We start from the raw sequence: 23,928 nt of genomic DNA on the forward strand, positions 1-23,928 counted from the left end.
AGATGACCCATGATTCGGATCCGTATAAGAGAGCAGACAGCACTATGGCTCTGTAAACACTGATCTTGGTGCTTTTCCTCAAGTGTTTATTACACCATACTCTTTTATGGAGTTTTCCAAAAGCACTGTATGCCTTTGATAACCTGTTGTCTATCTCTGCATCAATCTCACCATCCGAGGAGATGAGGCTACCTAGGTAGTTAAACTGCTGGACTGATTTGAGCTCTGATTGGCCAATGGTGATATGGGGATGATGGAAGACTTCCTGAGGTGCAAGTTGATAGAGAACTTCCGTCTTCTTTAAGCTGACTTCCAGCCCAAAGAGCTCAGCAGCGTCTGCAAAGAGCTGTTAAACGCTGCAGAGCTGCTTCTGTGTGTGCAACAAGGGCGGCGTCATCAGCATAAAGCAGCTCCTGGACAAGATGATTTAAGGTCTTGGTGTGAACCTTCAGTCGCCTTAGATTGAACAGGCTTCCATCAGTACAGTATTGGATGTAGATACCGTCCTGATCATCGAGGTCTGCCGTAGCCCTTTGGAGTATCATGCTGAAAAAGACTGTGAGAAGGGTTGGTGCGAGAACGCAGCCTTGTTTCACACCATTAGTTATCAGAAAGGGCTCAGAAAGTGCATTGCCATATCTGACTTGGCCCTGTTGATGCAAATTTTAAAGGTTTAAAAATGCAATTTTAAAGGTTCCAGTTGCTAGGTTTGCACCAGAGAACAGTAGTCACTTTTAAGAAAGACCCAACAATCTACAGAGAATGAAAACCAAAGTAAGCACATCATTTGCCTTTCAATGTGGGTCAGTCTCCAGTCTTACATACACATGCTCAGGCTTGAAAACTTGGGCAATACATGAGCTTGGCTTGTTTGAGCCTTTATTTGCGATACCTCCAGGGAAGGGCAGAAGAGGATGATTAGCACTAGACAAGTGTGAGACAAACCTAGGATACATTTAGTGTGTATATTTGCTCTAAGTCACTACTCAGCACAACTCCTGTTTCTTGCAGTTTTCCATGCTTGTGTTATTAAAGAAAGGCATTACATCATTACTACATTACATTGAAGGTAACTATTTTGGGTGTTCTCTCACAACTCAAATTTAACAACTTCCCCAAGCTAGAAGTCTTCCCCACAGCCCTTTGGCATCTTGGTCACCTCAGACTGAGCCAATTGTTAAAGTATCTGATGCATGAAGAAATTTTCTTTTTTTTTGTTTCTGATTTAATTTTATATGTTTAACCTTTAGCAGAGAAGTTCAGTATGGTGAGACAACCTACTAATGTAAATATCCTGAATTAACACAGTTTTTATTGTTACATAAACATGAATTAACAGACAGGTCTTTTATCTTTGGCTGAAAGAAGAGGAACTGAATGGCTCATTCAACTGGCACTAGCATACAGTGTGACCAGAAATTATAAGTGTATGTGGTATTCCTGTGCAAAAGTAGTTGCTGTTCACTTAAGTTTTTTTCCTTTTTGGAATGCTGTTACACTTGCACAGATTCAAGGTTAGCTAGAATATTGTTGGTTTGGCAACCTAGGAACTAAGTGAAAAATGAGAGTAATCTCCTTTTGCAGATGAGCGCTTGTAGTGCACAAATTATGAGCAAGGGCCTGGTCTAAACCAAAGCTTGAACCACAAAAAGCTTGTCTCCAGGCCAGCTCAGTGCAACATACCCTGTCCTGCTTCCTCCCCACAAAGCAGGATGGCACAGGGCAGGCCCAGGCCCATCTTGACAGCATTTGGAACTTGAGTTTCTCCTGTTGCACCCGTAAGACATATGCAAAGAGTGATGGCATTGCCTATTTTACCAATGCTAAATTAATGCTAATCTGTACAGTCAGGCAACATAATTAAAGATCAGTAGAAGCAGTGGAAAAAAAAAAGTTAGCAAGACATTGGACAGCAGCTGAAATAATACAATGGAAGATGTCTTTTGCACTAACACAGTTCAGTTAAATAATTGCTCCTCTCTGGAACCTCATGTGGCACAGTTCAGTCTGTTCATCCCAACTGCAGTCATACCTCTATGAAACACTGGCACTGGCATGGCTGAGAGCTACTTTTGCTCAGTGGGGACTAAACTCTGGGACTCAACACTTGAACACTGACCATTTAATAACCCTTTGTTCTTAATGTCTCCTCTAGGTGGATTTCAGAGTCCTGAGAATGTGTGTTTTTAATAGCACCAACACCCTACCCCACCTATATCCCTTTGAAGAAGCAGGAATTTGCCATTATCACCAGTAAGAAGAAGGACCTTAGGGGGAAGTCTACTTTTTAATTATGCTGCCTGTGGCACTTGAATCTTATTGCTTCTCATTTTTGAATCGTACTTTTATATCACTGTGATACATTTGAGAACCAAACCAAATATGCTTATACAAACTTCCGTGGTAGGGACACCACGAGCTTCTGCAGTGCTAAGCCTCCTTTCACAATTTCCATATAGGCTATACTGTAATACTTCAACATGGACGTCCATAGGCAGATAAAATACTACTAAAATAATTTGTGAAAGAAAATTTTAAAAATCATCTTTTTTTGTTTCTCTTTTGTTCTTTTGTCCCTAAGAAATTTCCCCATTAGAACAGTCTGAAGCAGCTCAAATGATAGTTTAAAAAAACCTGTATTTTAGGAATGTCTTACTGGAACTCAGTTTGAATATTATGGGGTACATTTGATAAAATTTGTGCCAAACACAAATGGGTGTAAATTAAGAGTATTAAAAAAGCTTGGTGCATTCTCCTATGTGTTCTAGGCAGCTGTGGGGCAGAACTAGTAATTGCTATTAGCTGTTACTGAGTGACAGTTCCCAAACTTACCAAGTACTTACTGAAAAGTGCTAAACAGTCCAAACATTCTCCAACAAAACCAGTTTCTCTGTGCTAATTGGCTGAGTCACAGATTTTTAGCAGTTGGCTCCTGACACCAGTGGACAACAAAATCAATCTCTGTTACCTAAAGATGCATTAGTGACAGACTCTTCTCGGAGAAGTTTAAAGCAGAGGACAGCATGCACTCCAGATTACACCTACATAATAATGCACCATTCAGCAGAGCTATTTCTCTGAAACTTATCGTGGCTGGTTCTCAATTTTAAATATATGCAAGGACAAAGCAAATAAAACTTGGTTCATTGAGGTGATAAAAATAAATTGGCAGTTATTTTAAAGTTCATTGAAATTTGATAGGGTATTGAAATAGTTTTGTGGAATGCTTAGATCTTTCAACTTACTCTGATTCCTCTTTTCACAGTGCCAGTTTGTACTGTAACTTGACTTACTTACTGAACTACTCCTTACAAATATTTTCTCTTCGTTTCTGACATGTGCTAGAATCACCGCTAAGTTAGCACATAAGTAATGGAATCTTTGTGAGAGAACGAAGTGTGAGGTCTGACCCCCTTTCCTGTTATCATAATCAGAAATCCTTCAGCTAGTCAAGAACTACCTCATTCAGAGTCTATATTTTAAGTGTATCCTGCTGGGCCAAATTGCTCCTGCTGCAGTACTGTGTTACTGATGTTAAGGATAACTGATTCAGCAGCTCAGTAAAGGTACATTAAGCCATTCCTACTACACATAACCAGCATTTATGAGAGAGGTTATTTCCCTTGTGTAATTTCATTGAAATAGTACTGCCATAATAGACTTACTCCCGGGCTACCATCTCTTCATTCAGATGGTTTAGATGCACCTTGATGCATTTCTATAGACATAGTACTGGTTAAACACCAGGACGATAAACTGTCTTCAGAAAGCAACATAACATCACAGTAACTAGAAAATGAAGTTTGTCCTTAAGTGGCAAAGGTAATAACTACTTTAATTTTGTTCTAGAGAGGGACAGCAGACCTGGATGACAAGCTGATTAGGTTTATTGGTTTTCTTGTTGTGGCAGTTTGAGCCACATTAGAAATCTAAAATCCAATTTTTAGGCTTCTCCCCACCCCTTCCCACAATTTATCCTAACACCGGAGAGAAACTTTCAGACCAGAGGCTTCTGTAGGGGAAGGGGGAAGTATATACATTTATTTACACAAATAAATACTATACAAACTAAAGGCAACTATATATATACATATACATATATATATATACGTATACATATATACGTATACATATATACGTATATATATACGTATACATATATACGTATACATATACACGTATATATATACGTATACATATATATATATATATATATATATATATATATATATATACACATTACATTACTATCAGTCAGTCCTTTCAAGCCCCTTTAACTTTAGTCCAGGAGCAGCCTTTAAGGCTAATATGTAACACAGTCTTTTGCTGTGGGAGTGTTCTGGGCTCCTGAACGCTTCCCCCTCACCAAGTTCTAGTTGTTTGTTGTAGTCTCTCCTCCTCATGAAGTCCGAGAAGATAGCTTTGAGTCCTTGCTCTTCTGCTGCTGGTGATTTCTCCCTCTCGGTGTCTCACCTCGGTTCGTAGGCTGCTGTAGTGTAGCTTAGCTTATCAAGCGTCCACATCCTGGAATCCTCATTCTTCCACATCAGTTCTCAGCTGCCCCCGGTCAGCTTCGGCAGCAGCTCCCGAGCTCTTGGCTCGTCTCCAGTTTTGCCTGGGACTCTTCTCCCGAGCGCTGGGCCTACTTCCACAGCCCAGTCTCTTGGCTCAGCTTCAAGTTGAGCCTCTCCTCCACTTACAGTGGAGGGAAAGAAAAAGCCCCCCTCTACAGCTTCGCTGCAGAAAAGGAGGGGGAAGAGGGCTTGGCTGCAAAGCCTGCCTCTCTCCTCTTACCTCAGGTGCTGTGAAATTCTTCCTTCACAGCACACACTCCAAATGCTGCCTCTAACTCTAGCCAAAGGTTGAGCTGGGGGGGCACAGGGCTCCCCTCTCCCCCCTGGAGGGGAAGGGAGGGAGCCCGGCCACCCCCTGGCCTTGTCCACCTACACGCAGCAGACACCAACAGCAAAACAACCAAGACAGAACTGCCAACAGCTTCCAGTGCTGTGATATATGATTTTGAGCAGAAGCGAACAACATGAGTGGTGATTGGCTCTCCAGGGAACACTGTCCTGGCACCCAATCACCTCTGAGCCCCCCCAGCCTCTCAAGAGGGGCCAATCTCAACCTATGACACTTGTGCAACAAGTAACTTTAGAATCTAGTCAATGTATTACAAAACATCTCTTTCCCAAGAAGTTTGGGGTTTTTTGTTGTTAAAGCCTACCACAACGAACTTTTTCAATTGGAACCTACCACAACACATCTCTTTTCCAAAAAGCTTAGTTGTCTTCAAGATGAATTTCAGAAGATGTAAGCCAGTACACTAATCTCTGAACACATTATTCGATAATATTAAACAGCGTTGCTACTAAAGGATGGGCAGGTATGGATCATAAGCCTCATTATTCAAATGTTTAAACATAGTAATAAAGCCTTACCACGCCTTTGCACTCCTCTCTGAGACAGATTCTGAATAAATTAAGAAAGGTACTAACCTACTGCTTTCCAGCAGAATGTTCTCCAGCAGGAAAGTGCTGAGCACCACAACAGCATTCAGGATCAGAGGTGGCAGCTTTGAGGAGGACCATGTTGAGATGAGCTTTTGGCTGCCAAGCTGAACAGCTTACACTGGAGGAAACAACAGGAGTGTGGAGAAACAGAGCCCCTCTGAGCTGGAGGGGAGGGCTGGTTGTGACTGAGGGAAGGTTATAAAGGTGGTCTGGGTGCTGCAAGATTGGTGGGAGGAGGCGGCCCCAAGTGGCCCCAGGCCTGGTAATTAACCATCAGGCCAGGGCTAGAGCTCCGTGAGTGCTGTGGAAAGATTTCCATATATGCTTTGGTGCCCTCAAAGAAGCAGTCTCATTTTCCTCACAGTCTAACAATGGCATTTTCTTCTGCTTTATGTTCCTTCACGTGATGCTGGATACTTAGGCAGTCTAAGTATTGCTCAGAGGCAAAAGTATTAATAACACTACACCTTTAATATTTTTGTGTCTTTCCTTTGCAGAATCTTATCCTAGGGTGAGAGACTTTTAACATAGCTGTACCTCTGTGTTAATACGCAGTCAGTTCCAGATTTCTGGTGCTATTCTAATTTGCAAGTCAGGGTATAAATTATTTATAATACCTTATAAGGGTATTATCACAAATGTGATTTTTCTAGCTATCGTAACAATCAAACCAACAGCAGAAATTGGAAATTCTGTGAGAAACATGAAGAAAGAAGTATCAAATATGATAATTTATTTGGCATTGGTCAGATCATTTGGGAGCATGAACCAACTTCCAGCCCACATTGAGTAACAGAATTTACATTTACTCACAATGAGACCATAAAGAAGCTCCAAAGCAGTCCCTTCATCCTTGCTCTAGAAGCATCTCCTTCCATATTTCCAAGACTCCATGGTTTGTACCTATGCATGGGAGGTACAGCCATGCCTGCTCTGCATGGTTGTGTCCTTGGGCACTGTGAGTCTTACGGAATGCAAGGGAAGCCCTTCTCCTTGTCCTTCTTGCTGCAGGCAGTTACTGGGCACAGAAAGTCTCAGGCCCAGCTCCTGCTGCTGCTGAAGGTTGTGCTGCACTCCAGCCTCAATAATGTGCTGTTACAGTCCTGACATTGTTTGGAGGAAGCACTCACGGTGGCACCCTTCCCTCCACATTGCGGCATTTTTAAGTAGAAAAGCATTAATAGATCAGCCAGAGGTGGAACGTATTGTGTGCACAGATGTGCCTAAAGGACATGGAAGAATTCTTTGTACTGGAGATGCTGTGTAATTAGTCTGGAGCTGCTGAACACACAGGCAAAACTCTGGGGAAAAAAATGGCCTTCATTTTCAGACACCAGATAGTAAGAAAAAACTTTTATTATGTTCCTTGTGAAGGAACATAATAACTCATCATGCACTCCACAGACTTCTCTTTGGAACCAGACAATACACTGTAACAACATATCTACTGCATATGTGACTAGGAAACAATAAACAAATAAGGCTTGTTTATATTCCTAAAATCCTGAAAATAGGGGCTCCAGTAAAGTACATCTATGTATAAATCAAAACTGAAATGTCCTCCAAGTGTTTAGTCATATTTTCTATTAGGACTGGATGGAATTACATATGCAACAGTTACCAACCAGCACGATCGGTGTTATGATCCCCAGGGCTGAATAAGTCCATCAGCGTGTCAGATTTGTGACAGAGACGTGTTGCAGTAATGTTACAGCACGCAGGCCATGCTTACAAAAGCAGATAACCAATTCTTTCTTTATATGCAGGTGCATTTTCAGTTTAGTCAAGTGTATGCTAATCAGAAAACTATCGGTGCTTTAAAAGTATCAACATTCTATTGTACATACTGGAGTTAATATATTTGCTGTCAGTGTTTACAGTAGTGTATCTTCATTGTGACCATGTCATAATCCCTTCTTAAAGGATACTTAATCTAAATCCTACTATTTTAGGGAATAATGTGTAATGATTATGCTTGTTGTTTTAAAGCCCTCTAGATATTTGTTTACCTCATTAATGTATTTCACTGCACGTCAACACAGATTGCTCCATATTAGTTTAGCCATGCAATATAATTAGATTTGTCTTGTCTCAAACAGAGTAATGTTTATAGGCAGGGATATGGGAAGTTCTCAGCTGCTACAGCCATGTAGACAGGCACTAGTCAGTGGGTTCCCGAGTCTTGGTGTTCTGTGTGTGTCTCAGATGGTATTTTCTTTCTTAAATTCCTGCTTACTACTTGGGTGAATCTTTGGTTTGTGTATGTCGTTTTACCTCAGAATTATCATTACTGAGCGAATAGCTCTCATGTGCTTGCTTCATTAGTATATTTTGTTCAGCTGACTAAGTGTTAGTCATAGGGAGTACTTTGTGTAGAGATGAACACAAAGACTTTCTTTCACTACAGCTATATACTGTATTTGAAAGTCAGAAGACAAGGAGTTATGTTCACATTTAATGTTCAGACTGACCCTTTCAAATAATGCAGGCTCAGTGTTTTCCATTTGCACAGTTGTTGATACGACTTTTTATTTGGGAAGCTTTACGACAACATTTAGGCACTCATTTTTTTATACATAATGGAGAAACTAAGAAAAAAGGAAAATGAAATATCCTAAACCACTAAAATTTGTTCCAGAAATCACCCTGGTTTTCCAGATTTTTGACACTGAAAATTTGAGTCATGCAAACTTCACATGGGCACTCCCTGTGTCGGGTGCTGCTGTTCTGTGACTTGTGTCAGGGGAGAAGAAATTCTGCCCCTGTGACGACTGGAACTTAGAAAAAAAAGTAATGTTCTGTAGTTTAAAAACCTCAGTATTTTCTTTGTGTATTTTCTCTTCTGCATTTCTTCAGAAGCCTGAAGCTGTGCTGCCAACATCCTGTAGATTTACTTGCCCCAAAAGGAAGGAGGTGCTGAGAAGTATCTCCCACAAACACAGGATCCTATACTCAGTGCTGGAATTCTGTTTTTCAGATGGCTGTTAGGACTATTTTGATTATGTCTGGTACTGAGAATGAGCACATGTAAAAATTCTGATTTTGGTTTCTGAATAATTTGAACATGTCAGCATTTGGCTCACTTTCACATGAAAAATTTGCATTGAACTAAAATTATTTAAATTTAAATCAGTAGTATAACTGCTGCTTAATGATAATTGAAATGTCTTATCATCAAAGTAGGTATTTTATTTTAAGTAAACACAACATTTTTGTATGAAACTAATATTTACTAAATTACAGGAGGAAATTCTGTTATATCACATTTTCATATTTCTGTACCAGTAATGAATATGATTGTACATAAATAACTACAGATAAGTAATAGAGATCATGCTAAATAGAGTTTCATATGTTAGTGTTTTGTGATTTTTTTAAGTACATTTAATCTGGTGAGAATTTTCTAATTATCTGTGCACCATTGACTTCCACTTATGTTTTGAAGCTTTTCAGAAAACAAAAGGATCTGAAATCCTTTCCTTTTTCTTTCAGATGTGCAATGGTTTGGAACAGCCAAGGAAGCAGCAGCGTTCAGACCTCAATGGGCCAGTTGACAATAATAACACACCTGAGGTAGGTACCCTGGGCTGCCAGGCCTCCCTGCTATCTGCCTTCCTGAGCATTCCACGAGGGAAAGCAGGCATCAGATTGTCAGCTTTCTCCCTCTCACACACCTATACTTAGGCTCTGTTTCTTTTCCTGAGCTGACAGTAAATACCATGTCTACCTACTCTGAAAAGTCTTTGAACTATACCCATGAATTTTTGCTGCCTCTTTCATTTTATGTAACTGTACATGGCATGTACTCAAGTCTAAAATTTTCTGATGAGATAGGGAGAACACTTCAGAAGTTCTCTTTTTGGATTATTGGAGAGCAAAAGTAGCATAAAGAAGAAATTGTCTTCTGTTCCTCCCCCACCCCACTCCCAGTGTCAGTCCTGGCTCAGTCAGCTGTGAAGAGATACAGTGACAGACAGACCTGCTGTTGTCACTGAGGGCTGGAGCAAAGACATCTAAGAAAGCAGAATGAGTTATGCTTGAGGCGAGACACAATGGAATGATATTCAGACTTAAAAGCAGAAGTCTGTTGTCTGAAAACGTAACGTATTTAGCCTGTAACCTGTTATATTAATGAAGAGACATTTCTAAAGCCTTTTCCCATGATGGAGAAATCAGCCTCTTTCCTGGAAACAGGATTGACTGAGGAAACTGGCAAAAAATGAGGAATGGAAGGATTTGTTTATTGAGAATAGAGACAGTAGTGTAAAAAAAGAGCACTGTTGTGACCCCTGCTAGGATCAGGTGTAGTGCTGTATACTCTGCAGTCAGGGGCAGTTCTTTTTATTCACTGACCCAGAATCTTGCTTTGTTAAATGTTCTTAATTGGAAAATTGATATATCATTAATAGGCAATGTGATCTATGGACAAATTATTGGACTGGGAATTGCTGGTTTGTATTGCTCATTTGACAGCTGACTTCTTAGATCATTTTCATGGTCTTACCCTGCCTCCCTTATTTTTTTGTGTGTTGGCATCTGCTTAAAATAGATTCCAGGTGCACTCTGTAACGCTTAGGTTGGGTTCATGACTGTGATGTAAAGTGTTTCACTGTGCTGAATAGTGGCTGTGTGGCAGTGGTCAGCTATTTAAATATAATATGAATTCACTTCATTGTGTGAAAGTTATTTGGTTACAACTATACCATTTTTATTTCTCAACAGACAAAGAAAGTGTCTTCCTTTCCAAGTTTTGTTGATGGTAAGTTTGACATCATCCATAGTTAAAGTAGGACAAAGTGAAAGCAAATACTTTAATATATATTAAAGATCACAGTTCTAAAAACCAGTCAAACCCAAGAGAAAACTTTTCAGAAAACTGAGAAGTTGAGGTATGGAAGTATTTAACATTTTCATGCTTCCCCATGGCAATGGGAGCATAGTGGTGATAAAAAGGAGGAGTAGAAAAATTCAGGTGAAGATGGAGACAACTACAAATCTGGAAGGGGTTAAAAAAGGTGGTAACAGTGGGTGGAGAGTTATGAACATATAGAGCCTTGTGTTCTTTATGGCCCATTGTTGCACTCTGGAAATCTCAGTTGTCAGCACAAATGGAAAGGTTCCCCTGAACTGACAAAAAGCCAGTAATCCAGTCCTCTGTTTAGGAGAGCAATGCTTTTACATGTTTTTTCAATCTCCTTTGCACTGCTATTACATATATTCTGTTTGAAGAAAAATAAGTCAATTTATTAACACAAGAAGGTGGACAGAATTAAATTAGGATTGTACTGAAAAACATTATCACTCTGATTCACAGACAGCTGAAGAACTTTTTATGGGGGAAATGCATAGAGCTCTTCCTGCAAAGGAACTGTCTACACTGTGAAGTGAGAAACAACAGTAGGAGACATTCAAGGACCTAACCCCTTAGATCTACCATGACCCACACAATAGAAACCATAAAACTTAATTTTTAATGCCATTCTCAAATCAGGAAAAAATGCAATTTAGAATAATACTAGAGTGTCCAATACATATTTCTTTTAGTCTCTGATCTCACCAGCTTGACATGCATCTTCTGTTTTCAGTAATTTCCTTAAAGAGCTAGAACAAATGGAAAGATCAGAATTTGTTCCTTGAGATTGACATCTGAGGGACATTACATGGAACACTTGGCATGTACTGGCTAACGGGCCCTAAACAGAGGTAAATTCAAATGCATTCTTCACAGGGGGCAGAGACAAGAAAGCAGGCTGGTACTTTGTGATGAGCTGATTGTCCAGTGGACAACCACAAAGCAAGGCCAGCGTGGAACTCTAAAACAGGCTGGAGAATTCACCCCTTGCAGCACTTGCAGATATAACTGCACATTTTAATTTTGTTTGGATAAAAAGTTTATGTCTTTTTCTTTCCATAGCAGTCATCTCAGTACTCTGTTGGAAAGGGGTCAGAATACCCTTTTACATAGCATAATACTTTTCTTTTTAGTTCAATCATTTTGCTTTCTCTGATTTTTCCTGTAGCTGCACAGTATGTGAAAATAACTGTCTGTTAGGTTTTCTCTGTTGCAGGTATTATATGGCATTGTCTAACACAATGGCATAAATACATGGCCCACTAGGAGCTTATGATAGCTTACATGACTGCTCTCTGAATTCAAAGAAAACCACAGTTTTTATTATTAGTTTGTATGTAGAGACCCTTCTGCATGTTAAAAAAGAGACAGCCAACACTGCTGTTCTTCCCTGAGCTTTGACAGTCATACCACAAACATCTTTTGATTATATTGATATTTGTGTTTAAAGCACTTTCAACATGACTCCTTAACTACAGGAGCTATATCTGTGTCTCTGTTAATACATAATATCTTTCATGTGCATGTGAACGTAAAAAAAATAGATAACAGGCCCAAAAATGTTGGAAATGTGTACTTCTGCTGTTGGAATTGTTTCAATAGTGATACCACTACGTGCTTGTAGTGGTAATTAGTTCCATGTTCAGTGGTTCTGGCTTTTTTGCTCTCTGTTGTATCACCAGAAATCACCCTTGCACAGTAACAAGTGTGATGAAGTAAAGAAATCAGCCAAAATATGGAAGCTGTAGATAGGCATTCTGAAAGGTGACTTATGCCGTGTCCATTTACTCCTTATGCAAAATGTGCTGCAGTGCCACATATCCCAAGCCCTCAGTGACTTCATGGAGTGTGATAGGGCAGCAGGAAGTTGAAGGTGCTTCAGTGCTCTGAGTGCAGTTTCTAAATACTGTCTGAATCCTTGGGTTACACATGATTTTAGATAGATATAAAAATATGTATTAAATGATTATTAAATTCAGTTATACTGAATTACTAAATGAGTATTTTTCTTATTTTATGAATGCAAAAGTTAATTTTAAAATGTTTACACCTAGTCTACTTGGTCTAGAAATATGTTTATTAATAGATCAGCAGAAAACCAAGTAATCTCCAGATTACCATTGATAGGATGGTGCAGAAATTTAGATTTTTCAGAAATAGTTACCTAATGTTTAAGCACCAATACTCAACATAAAATTCCAATCTTTGCTGATATCAAACTAACCGTCAAGTTTGAAATCTCTTCCTCCTTCCCTTCCTCATCAGTAAGCCTTACACATGCTTGCAGTCAAGGTCATGCTTGAGTGGGACCTCAGCCAAGTCTGCATTTTTGTATTATTTAAAGCAGACAGAGATAAGGGAAGAAAACACTCAGGTAACCCAATTTGACCCTGGCAATTTTCAGTACCATTCCACCCTTCCCACAGATGTCTTATTTTACCTGACAACTGCTTACATTGCCTTCATGATGGGAAATGTATGGAAGTGTTTTCTGCACAACGTGGATTTTTTGGTTTTTTTTTTCTGTATTATTTATTGCCGTAAGCATTTTATACATGCTGTTGATTTATATATGATGTAGCAGATGTTGCTGCTTGTATAATGATTCCACAAAAAAATTACTTTCTAATGCCATGAAGAAATGATGAAACTATATCCATCCAAAAAACCCCAGTCTCTAAAGAATCCCAATAAATAACATTAGGATTATAAAATTGCTTAACATCTTAGGTTATTTCCATGTTCTAGAAGTTATTCATACAAATTAGTTAAAAGCACCATTACTGTCACCAAACAGGCAAGACATGAGAAGGAATTGTTGTGTAGCCTATCAGTGACTGGGAAACCAAGACAGAAATGTCTTGCTTACAGATGTGCAAAGCACAGATACACCAGAAGTGGGCCAAATTCAACATACTTGGAAATAATTGAAGAGAAACAGAATCACAGAAAGAAAACAAACTCCTGAGTTCATCTAGAGCTTTTGGGATGGAAAGGAGTTAGACGAAGGGATGGATATATTTCAAATAGCCAGCACAACTTTTTTTGTTGACAAATCCTGCAGACTCTTAGAGTTTTGGTCTTTGCTTGATGTAGTAATGAGTGTATTAGAATTTGCACCAAGAATTGAATTTTACTTGTAAGACACAAAGTATTTCAAGAAAATGAATCTAAATTACCTGCTAAAGGAGTTTACTTAAACTGATTTAAACATTATATGGGTAAGCATATTTCACAGTTAAAGCAATCTGGATTCAATTTAGCCTGATTTACTTAGCCTGAAGTGAATGAAGGAAAACAAAATTAAAGACACTTTAATTTTGAATGAGCATGTTGGTGCAGCTATCTAATGAAGTTTTGCTAACTTAACATTAAATTCCCATCTTTAATTAATTTCCCTCTCTGCTCCTCTTGAAACAAGGTGCCAATATCAAGTAGAGATGTATGAAACTGTTTTAGGCCTGAAAAAACATATGACCAACACCATCAGAAGAGGTATCATATCAAATAAATGCTCCATGTGCTGGAAAATGTAATGGTACAAAGATGAAAGCAAAGAGGAACAGAGATGTAGGAATGGAGTTCTTGTGGAATTTTCATTTTGATTTCATTCAGTTAACTGCAGGGAAGTATTGCTTGAAGAGGGGAGTCACTTCTTTTAATCATGTTTATTTTCTGTTGGAAGAGTTCTGCTAAATTAAATGGGAAAATGAAGAATAGGAATTCTCACTAAAAGTTATAGGTGTGAAACACTTTTTCAGTACATTTAATCCGCAACAGCATGCCATAAATTCTTCCTTCTCCGCATAATAATCCTCCACATTGAATTGATTATAAATAAATTGAACACTGAACAATAAACTTCTTTTTTTAAATTAATATTCCTTTTTGGTGTCATTTTCCTCCTCACACAAGATTAATATACTTCCAGAAATGTGTTAGGAGTTGGCAAGTTGATCTAGTTCAAAGCAAATTTCTTTTATAAAACTGTCGAGAAACAAAAAATATTCACTATCAAGAGATTTCGGCCAAAGTCTGGAATGGCTGTTTTTTATTGATCTACTCAAGTTAGATGTAAAGCTTAACAGCTTAATGAAGAGGATGATGTGCACAGTCCCAGTATGATATAAATACTAGGTTTTATTCTGTTCTCCCTGCCCCCTTTTGCATCCTTTGAAAGAAACAACTTGCAAAATGCAAGATAATGTTAGAATTTCATCAGAGTCACAATGTAATTAATACTAAGTGTATTTGTTGAATGAAGGTTTAAAGAAAACTTTCTCTGAATTCAGGCCTTACACATGACTAAACAGCATCAAGAGGCCTGCTTTGCTTTTTTCCCAAACTTTCTTAACTGTTGAGTTTCACACTGGACTTTTGTTGAAGCAAAGTACACCTTTGTACCCTTTGTTCATTAGTATTTTTGCCAGAGATGAGGTTTAGGGACTCTGTACTTTACAGACATCTCAAAAAAAAAAAAAAAAGTGAAAACACAAATCTGTATTCAAACAGAAGTTTAGCTCATGCTCTGTAACAGTTATAAATAGTAAGAAAGTTATGGTAAAGGTACCTATTAGCATTTCTGAAACTTGTAAATAATCCTAATGTGTTTAGAAGTGCAACACAGGAAGAATTTTCCAATTATTCTCCTATAGAATTCCACAGTCAAACCATTGTGCAATGTTATAAATACTGTATGTTCAGTTAATGTGCTGGGGTTTTTTGGGAAGTAATTATAGGGAAAAACAGAATTTACTTTGCACTAGACTTCTTCACCTGTTTCACATTAAAAACGGTACTAAAAAGGTTGTTCAAACTGCGCTGTCCCTTACTCAGTGTCTCCTCTTTCTCCACTCTTTTGCAAGGCAGTAACAATAAATGTCTCCTGTCAGTTCCAGGCCCTTGTGAACCTGAAGACCTTATCGATGGGATCATCTTTGCAGCCAATTACCTGGGCTCCACTCAGCTGCTCTCAGAGCGCAACCCCTCCAAAAACATCCGCATGATGCAGGCGCAGGAGGCCGTGAGCCGAGTGAAGGTAGGGACTGCTCTGCTGGGGAGAGACCCCCTGAGCTGGCCCAGCGGAGTGAAGGTAGGGACTGCTCTGCTGGGGAGAGACCCCCTGAGCTGGCCCAGCGGAGTGAAGGTAGGGACTGCTCTGCTGGAGAGACCCCCTGAGCTGGCCCAGCTGAGCCCCAGCGGGGCAGGTGTGCAGCTCACACCTCGCCCGAAGCGTGTATAAATCTGTCTCTCTAGTCTCTGTATGTATCTATACATGAGTATATATCTAGTACTGTAAATACCATTACTTTCCAGTACTTTTATAAAAATACGTACAGCATCTCTAAGGAGCAAAATATGAATTATTCCAGAGTCTATTCAAAATTCTTTGGAAGCTGTGTGACAAATTCAGTCGTTAAAGACAAGTTGCAGATTGCAATTAGAAAATATTTCAGTGGCAAAGCACAGGATATTTGTTTGGCTGTGGTTTTACTCATGTCACATGTCATTAATTCCTTTAACTTACTACAAATTGAGAAGATTGCTCTCAATATATTGAATTATTAATTTTTTAGAACAAGAACATTCCTTACTGTTGTGTTTGGATTTGGTATTATTTACAGTGAACAATTCCTTTGTAACTAATGTAGCATAGACTGCTTCATACAGCTGTGTAAAGAAAGTATTTCTTTGATTGATACTCCAAGTAGGATATTTTTATTTTAAAGTTTTTTGTGACTGCTGTAAATACCTCATCTGAATAAACACATGGTTAGAAAGAGGCAGGTTTAAATGCTAAGAGAAAAAGTATGTGCTTAGTCAATAAAATATTTCATTGCTAAAAATTGCACGTTTTTGAAGGAAACCAGTTTCAAAAAACCACTTACTTAGCAAGAGACATGTCATGATTGATGATTGAAGCAAATGGAATGCAGGAAATGTCCAGTTCTTTAAACTTTCCAAACCTTTGAGTTTCTGTTTAGCATATTGTGATGTCTCAAGCTACAGTAAGTAATTGTTGATTGCAATTAAATCCCTAAGAACTTTTTTGTATGTTATTACCAACCTTTATCTGTCAGAGGTACTTTTGACTACTTTAGGTAGTCGTGGAAGAGAGCCTGAGTTTTGTTCAACAGTTACATGTAGACATGTGATCAATATGGGTAGAAACCCCTGGCTTTAAGATAGTGCATGTCCTGCCATTTTCCACTGCTGTAAATTTAGCAGGATAAGTGTGAGGAGTAGCTGTTAATAGACAACACTTTGGTACCAGTTTTTTTGTAATCAATTGACAACATGCATAATGCCATTAAATCCAATTATCTTGAGAAGTGCATAAGGTATAAGCAAATCTTTCTCTCTTGCACATTCTTCTACCACTGCCCCCAGTTTTTTAATTTTCAACAGCCTGGACTCATAGTCAAAAGGTTTCCCTGACTTCCCACACTGTCTTTTCTCTTTCCTTGTGTGTACACCTGTCTGCATTCTTTTTTTATGCTACTCCTCAGAGGATGCAAAAGGCGGCTAAAATCAAGAAAAAAGCGGTGTGTAAACTGTTTTTCTTGAATGCTAATGTTTACTTACATTTTTGTTGTTTTCCATGGAGTGTTACATCTTTCATTATGGATCCTCATAAAGTTGTCATTTTGGTTTCTTCTTTGTTAAGCAGTAGAATGGTGAATGGAGTAAAATGAACTCATTTTCTTTGTTGTTGGTTTGCTGCAGTGCCTGTCTGCTGCCCTTCTTCTGTTGAATACCTGTGATTTGTTTAATGCAGATATACAGCCATTGTTGTCTGGGAGATTTTTCTGAATGTAATGCTTGTTTTGATTTTACTAACCAAAGGAGGAAGATGTACTTCCTGTGCCAGTGACTTACTGTATGTTTATTACTGTTGATATTTGAAAACAACATAAATGTACCACATAGTAGCTGGAACAATTCATACAGGAAACATTTCACTCAGTTAAAAACAATACTTCAGTTAACTAAATACAGTTGGCCAAAATATCCCTAAAAGGATGGAAGCGATACAGGTCGTCTCTGCCAAAGTATGTGCTTGCTGTGTATTTTGCTGGATGAAAATTCAAATAAAATTAATCTGAATGAATTAAAGGCATAGCTAAGACTTTATAACTCAAAAAAAGAACAGCAAATACATTGTTCTTCCTTGAACTGTGAAAGGAACCAGTCTCTGACCTGGAGGCTGATGCCCCCCTACTCTGTGACCATGTTCTCTAATGGGATATGGAATTGTTTCCCTTGTGAGCAGTGCTCAGAGGTTGAGGATGCCATCAGATGATGGCTTTTTGTGATATGAGAGAAATATTAATTCAATCCTTAATTCTTTATTTTCTAGGAAAAAATAAACTAAAAATCTAAAAAAAAGAAAAGACTTAAACCCCACCACAGTACTGAGCATCAGCTTGCTCTTGTTTTTGGTAAGCTCACTGAGATGGCAATGGCAAAGCAGCTGGTGGGGACTAAGTCACCTTCTCAGTTCTCCAACTTTCTCACTTCTGGTGCCTCAAATACTGAACTGCATCAGTGAGAAAATGGGGAAAAAACCAGCCATACTTTTTCTCCTGTTCTGGCTCTAAATAGAGAATTTTAATACTTGAGTTGTCAGTCACAGAGGCTCCAAAAATTCCCTCTTTCCCAGAAAATCAGAGTATGCTTCATTCCTTCTATGCAATAAATGTACTCTTTGCATGTATTTAGAAACACCTCTGAATAGTCATCTCTCTAGTGGTTTAAAGTGCAGTTGCCTCACATCACATTATCCTTGGAGCAATGAGTGAATTTGTAATTCCAAAGAGAGAATTAAAAATCCCCTTTAACAAAGCATCTGTCTTTTAGACTTCAGAGGGAGATTCCCAGGCCTTAACTGAAGTGGATCTGTTCATCTCCACACAGAGAATCAAAGTTTTAAATGCAGACACACAGGTAAGTTGTAATTAAAACTCTTCAAGAATAAGGTTGAGTTAGACTCAGTATATGCACTTTCCTAAATTTGGATAAATTCACTGCTGTGGGAGTATTCAGAAGAGCTCCTGTTGTTGTAACACTTGCCAATATAGTAATACTGGCACCAGTTTTGCATATTTGATGTATTGGAAGATGTCTGCATGTTGCTGAGAGCTGTAATTCAATTTAGAAAAAGATTCAGAAGTCTTTCAGAATGCATGTACACTGTTCCTCTGAAACAGTTTCAGAACCCAGATTTACAGCCCAACAGGGAAGTCATTTGCTGCTTTGACTAAGCCGTTCATATCTTGCCATTTTTAACATTTAATCTCTTTCTTTTCCCATAAATCACATCTGAGCCACCATCCTCCTGCTTAAGGTAAATTATTAGTTGTTCATATAAAAGCAGCATCTGGAGACCACAGCAGTGATCAGCCTCATCTTCTAGGAATACTTCTGTATTCCACAAGAGGTGATCTTCGTAAGGACTTTTTTAAGGAATTTACAATTAAGTACGTATAATTTATATGTGAATCCCAATATTTAGCATACTAATCTTACAAGATGTCTTAGACTTTGATCATACTTACCGAAAGTCTTTAAATTCTCCTTCTTATGAGAGGTATTGAAAAGGGAAATTTTAGTGATGTCTTTTTCTTTAGTTTTCACAAAGAAACTCCATTGTATGCAGTTGAAAAATTTTTAGACCTGAAGTTACACTAAAGAACAAGCCATGTAGAAAGTGCTTAGTTAAACTAGATACAACCAAATTAGAAAATTCATCTTGTATTATTTGGAAAACTGGTTTGAGTGACCTTATATTATCCTTTTAATGACACTCTTGTAGAATTAGGAAGTTATTATTTAGATTTGGGGTTTTTTCTAGTAGTAAAACAGGATTACAGTAAGTAAGTTTAACTGTCAGAGTGATACCAAAACAAACAAACCCTTTGGAGGCACTCACACACCCTTCGTGTGAGTGGAGATGAGCAAGAGTCAGCACAGATTAGTCAGAAGTAAATCATGTCAAATCAGTATTTTCTTTTGGGACAGGGAATATATTTGTCCATGGCACAGAAGCAGCACACACCACCTCTTGATTTAAATAAGGCTTTTATGTCATATAATATTTTCTAGATCATATGATACAAGAAATAGAAGCAGGCTAAATAATTTCTCTGTGGTTATGTCTTATATATTGCCATTTATATGGCAATATAAAGAGAAGAAGAGCAGAGTGAGACTCACAAGCACACTTCTTGTCATAAGAAATTCAATATTTTCATAAACAACTTGGAAGATGGAAAGAGAAAATGGTTATTAAACTTGTATCTCGGTGTATAAGATCAGAGTTCAGAAATATCATGGCTAACTGAAGAAATGAGCTGAAACTATAAGAGATACTTGAATAAAAAAATAAATGCAGCACTCTACATTTAGGATTTTGGTTTGTTTTCGAATGATATATAATTTGTTTTTCTGAGGAAACCATGAAGCACTTACTTCTTCCTGAAATGTTGGAGAGCGTTACTATCCTTGAATGTGAGGGTAATGCTAGTTTCTCCAGGAAATGGATTATTTTTCTGCTAACATAAGCAGATGTCCTTAACATGCCACTAGAACTCCCAAGAGGAAGAGCCAGATGAGGAGTAGAGTATCCCATCTAACATGGGCAGCAATGTTTACAGTCTGCCATCCATAAATCATCTGATATTGAATTTCATCCATGAAAAGCAATACCACTATTTGTTATGGCTCAGCCTTGTTTTGACCTTGTGGTAAATATGCATCATCCAGAGACTATGTTAGCATTAGCAGAAAATAAAATGCTGATCAGTTTAAAGATGACTACAGACAGTTATTGATAAACAAACAGCTACAGTTTATAGTTGGAATGTGTGGCAGTAAATAGGTAAGTTCTTTTTGTTGAGTAAGGATTAGTCTTAGTGGAAGTCACTCTTCTTATTCTTTAAATAGTTCAACATTTCAGCTGAACACCAATCCTTTTAAAAATAAAAAAGGAAAGTCCTTTGAGGTAGACCATAAACATTGTCAAAGAAACTGTCATTCTTCTGAATCCCTGAGATTTCTAGTGATGCAAAATGCAATGCACAGTGATGAATGGTGTCTTGAGCTGTTCAACTAGATGAAAATAGTAACACTGGAAGTTGTTAGAATTCCAAGCTCTCTGGTGTTTTCCCTGGGTTTTTTGGTTTTGTTTTCGGTTCTTTGGGGTGGTTTGTTTTGGGGTTTTTTTGTTGTTGTTGTTGGGGTTTTTTTGTTTGGTTTGGTTTTCTGTTGTTTTTTTACAGTGCATCTTTCAGTGCTTTAACAAACTTATTCCAATGGCTTTTTAGCATTTTTGGCTTGGTCACATTTTTCAGTGCTAGTGAAGTTTCCTGACTGGTGTAATTATCATAGATTATTTCAGCTGATGTGCAGCTGGCAGAGACAATCTGTACTTTCATGGCTTTATCAATTATATAAAACCTATTTCTGCAGTGTGCCAAACATGTTTTAATCCATCTGTAGTGTTATATAGCTCACATGAGGTAACAGCCAATTCAAAATCTGAAATTCTCATGTAAAAAATGCCATGCCTCAGGGTACACAATGCTGGTAGCACCGGAGAGGTGCATTGCCAGGCTGGCACAGAGCCAGCGGTTGCCCTCAGCAACACCAGGAAAGGGCACCCTGCCACTTTTTGGTTGCTTATGCATTTAGTTCCTGAATACATTCAGCCCAAGTCAAGCTCCTGTGTAGTGTACATGTGGTAGGAGCAGCCCTAGGTTTGGCCACCTGCCTTCGAATGAGAGCAATTCCTGGTTGTGCCACAGCTCCGTGGGCTCGCAGGCCGTGCACAACACCAGCAGAAATGCCACAGCCTGTCCCAGCTTCCTGCTCATTCAGTGAACAGAAGCTGGGAGTGAAGCAACTGGGAAAACTAGCAAAGAAGAAGAAAGATCTAGAGATCACAAATGTGTATGTGTAGAGCTTCTGGTAGATGACTGGTTCCATAAAATTGTCTGACTTGTTAGGCTACCTAAGTCGCACTCCCACGGGACTACATCACTTGAAAGCTCGGGAGAATGCCTAGGTTTTCTCCTTCAGGCATTCTTTGGGTTTCAAGAGTTGCAACAAACAGGATTCTAAAAGAATTCCTTAGAAAAAAAATGGAGATTCTGGGAGAAAGGGGAATCTAGACAGGAGAAGACAGAACAGTAGTTTCGAAAAAGGCTGAGATAGTCAGAATTTCTAAGGACAAATATAAGGGTAACGAGGATGGAATCAATCGGACTAGGAAAGGGATGAGGGAAAGAATAGAGAAGCAAATGGGCAGAGATGGAGGGATTCATGGGAAAGTAATATAGGAGAGAGGGTGAAAAAGAGATATTGGTAATGGAAAAGTGTGTATAATGGAATATGGAGTGAAAAAGGAAAAAGTCAAGTCACAAGTAACTCAAAAGTAAACGCATGTTTACAGTCACTAGATATTTGCCTCATTCCTTATTGTAAGTGTGAGATTGTTGGGGGGAATGATTACTTTCACCCCAACAGGGGGAAAAATAAAAAAAAAAAATCTTTGTGATGATATGGACAGAAAGACTCTCTTGGCAGGGGGACATTAAATGCCTTCATTTTCCCAGTCCACCTACTCTTTGCACACTGCATGTGTGATTACACCCTTACACAACACTTAGTGCACACTGCTGAAAGGCAGTTATCTCTGCAGTGCTGCCAAGATCCTGCTGAGGGATGTCCGTTATAAAACATTTCTCCATACTGACAGAAGTGCTGGAAATCCTCCTGAGCCCCTGCAACCCCTAGAGACACATCCCAACCTATCACTTAACCATCTTTTCATACTTTAAGACAGGTGGTTCCAAGAAAAAATGGTAATTTGTATTTTTCTCTGTCAAGTTAAATTGTACTGAAATTCTTAAAACAATTACTTTTGTTGACTCAAGGAACAGTCTTTCTTCTTAGGCCTTAGAAGTTTGTTCAACTAATGGTAAAGCAATGCCAAGCTGTTTATAAAGAATGCTGCTGCTTAGATAAATTATTAAAAAATGTGAATTATTTTATACAACATTTTTAATTCAAATTCAGGCAGAATTTGGGAGATGTTCTTAACTGTTCAGGGTGAGGGACAGGGATGCTCAGGACATATCCTCAGCTTGTTTGACCAATAAAACTACTATGCTTCTGGTTGTTTCTAGTTTGAGCATTACATAAAAGTCTGGAAAAACTCCCCAAACTGGCCAGTAACCCCAGCAAGGAGCAATTTTCAGATGGGCTCTTTCTGTTTTTTAAGGAACAGTTCATCTTTACAAGGGCAAAATATGTTAAGATAGAAAACAAAGCTAATGCCGTGGTTTGGAGGCACTTTCTTGGTCTTTGTTGCAGTAGAAAGCTTTATCCTAATTGAACTTAGCATAAGGATTTAGGGTGAGGGGGGTCAGCACAGTCACATAGTGAAGAAAACATACAGTTCTGGAGTGTCTCCTCAGGACAAAATTTTTATCATCACTGCCTTCAAATGCCACTTTATGGCTTCTAGGGATCCTTACAACTAAGTCCTGATACCTTATAGCCTTTTCTAATATTTTATCTAAATTGTCAAAATATCTGCCACACAAGCATTACTAACATAAGCTATATTACCTTTTTCTCTAAAAATTTTTCTTCTTCCATAATCATACACAAACTTCAGTAACAGTGCTTTTCTTCAAGGCACTGAATGGAAACACAGTCAATCAGATTTCTTGATTGCATGAGCATTTCTGAAACTCTCAGTTTAAGCCTAAAAGTTTCTTATATTATGAAACATCTTGTATAACAGCACACCTTTCGGGAAACAGAGAAGTTGTACTTTTTTATTATTTTTATTTAAAAAAACTAAAGGAGAAATCAGGTTGTTTATACAGGATCTTAAATAAAACCTCTGTGAAAGTACAAATGTCTAAAACATTGATGCAGACAAGTATATCATTCTGTCTTTGCAGTCTCAAATACATCCTTTGAAATGATCACTGTAGCAGTGTCACATACATTGTTTTATTAAAATAACGTTATTTTACATATAGAAACCTTTTAATGAAAATGAGACTGCTAGCTGTTGAGCCACATTAATTTATTCATACTTAATTCTGAGTTCAGAAATAATAAAACTTACTACAAGTTTATACTTAGTAGAGCACAGAAACTGTTCTAAAATGTCCTTGAAGGTTCTTCCTTCTGGGACCCCATTGCTCTTTTATATAAGAAACCATTGATAGAAGCATGAACTGGAGATAAAAACAAAAGATGAAATAGTAATAGCTGGAACAAAATAGTGACAACGTCTTTCTCTGACTACAGATACTCACTCAAGTTTTCATTGTCCAAGGCAACTCAGTTGAAGCCACTGAATAATGGTATATTCCCAGGAGAAAAACATTTGAAAGTAGGAGGTTGGGATTTCCCTGCTAATGGCAGAAATTAAGAGTTTAAAAGGCTAAAGTAATTAAGAAGATGCACAGCTCAGGGATTTGAGACAGAAGCTTTTTAAATTTAGTACTCTTTAGGTGTACTTACATGAGCAATGTTCATTAG

General features: G+C 38.3%; 1 protein-coding gene across 1 annotated transcript in view; it reads left to right on the plus strand.

Moving 5' to 3' along the window:
• The window catches only part of APBA2 (amyloid beta precursor protein binding family A member 2), a 96,890-nt gene that overhangs the window by 57,016 nt on the left and 15,946 nt on the right, over positions 1-23,928 (plus strand). Inside the window, 5 exon segments of the mRNA XM_032699795.1 lie at positions 9,006-9,086; positions 10,236-10,272; positions 15,258-15,403; positions 16,875-16,910; positions 18,226-18,312. Coding sequence (XP_032555686.1) covers positions 9,006-9,086; positions 10,236-10,272; positions 15,258-15,403; positions 16,875-16,910; positions 18,226-18,312 — 387 coding nt within the window.

The sequence above is a fragment of the Chiroxiphia lanceolata genome, chromosome 12, assembly GCF_009829145.1.
Source record: "Chiroxiphia lanceolata isolate bChiLan1 chromosome 12, bChiLan1.pri, whole genome shotgun sequence".
Classification (NCBI taxonomy): domain Eukaryota; kingdom Metazoa; phylum Chordata; class Aves; order Passeriformes; family Pipridae; genus Chiroxiphia; species Chiroxiphia lanceolata.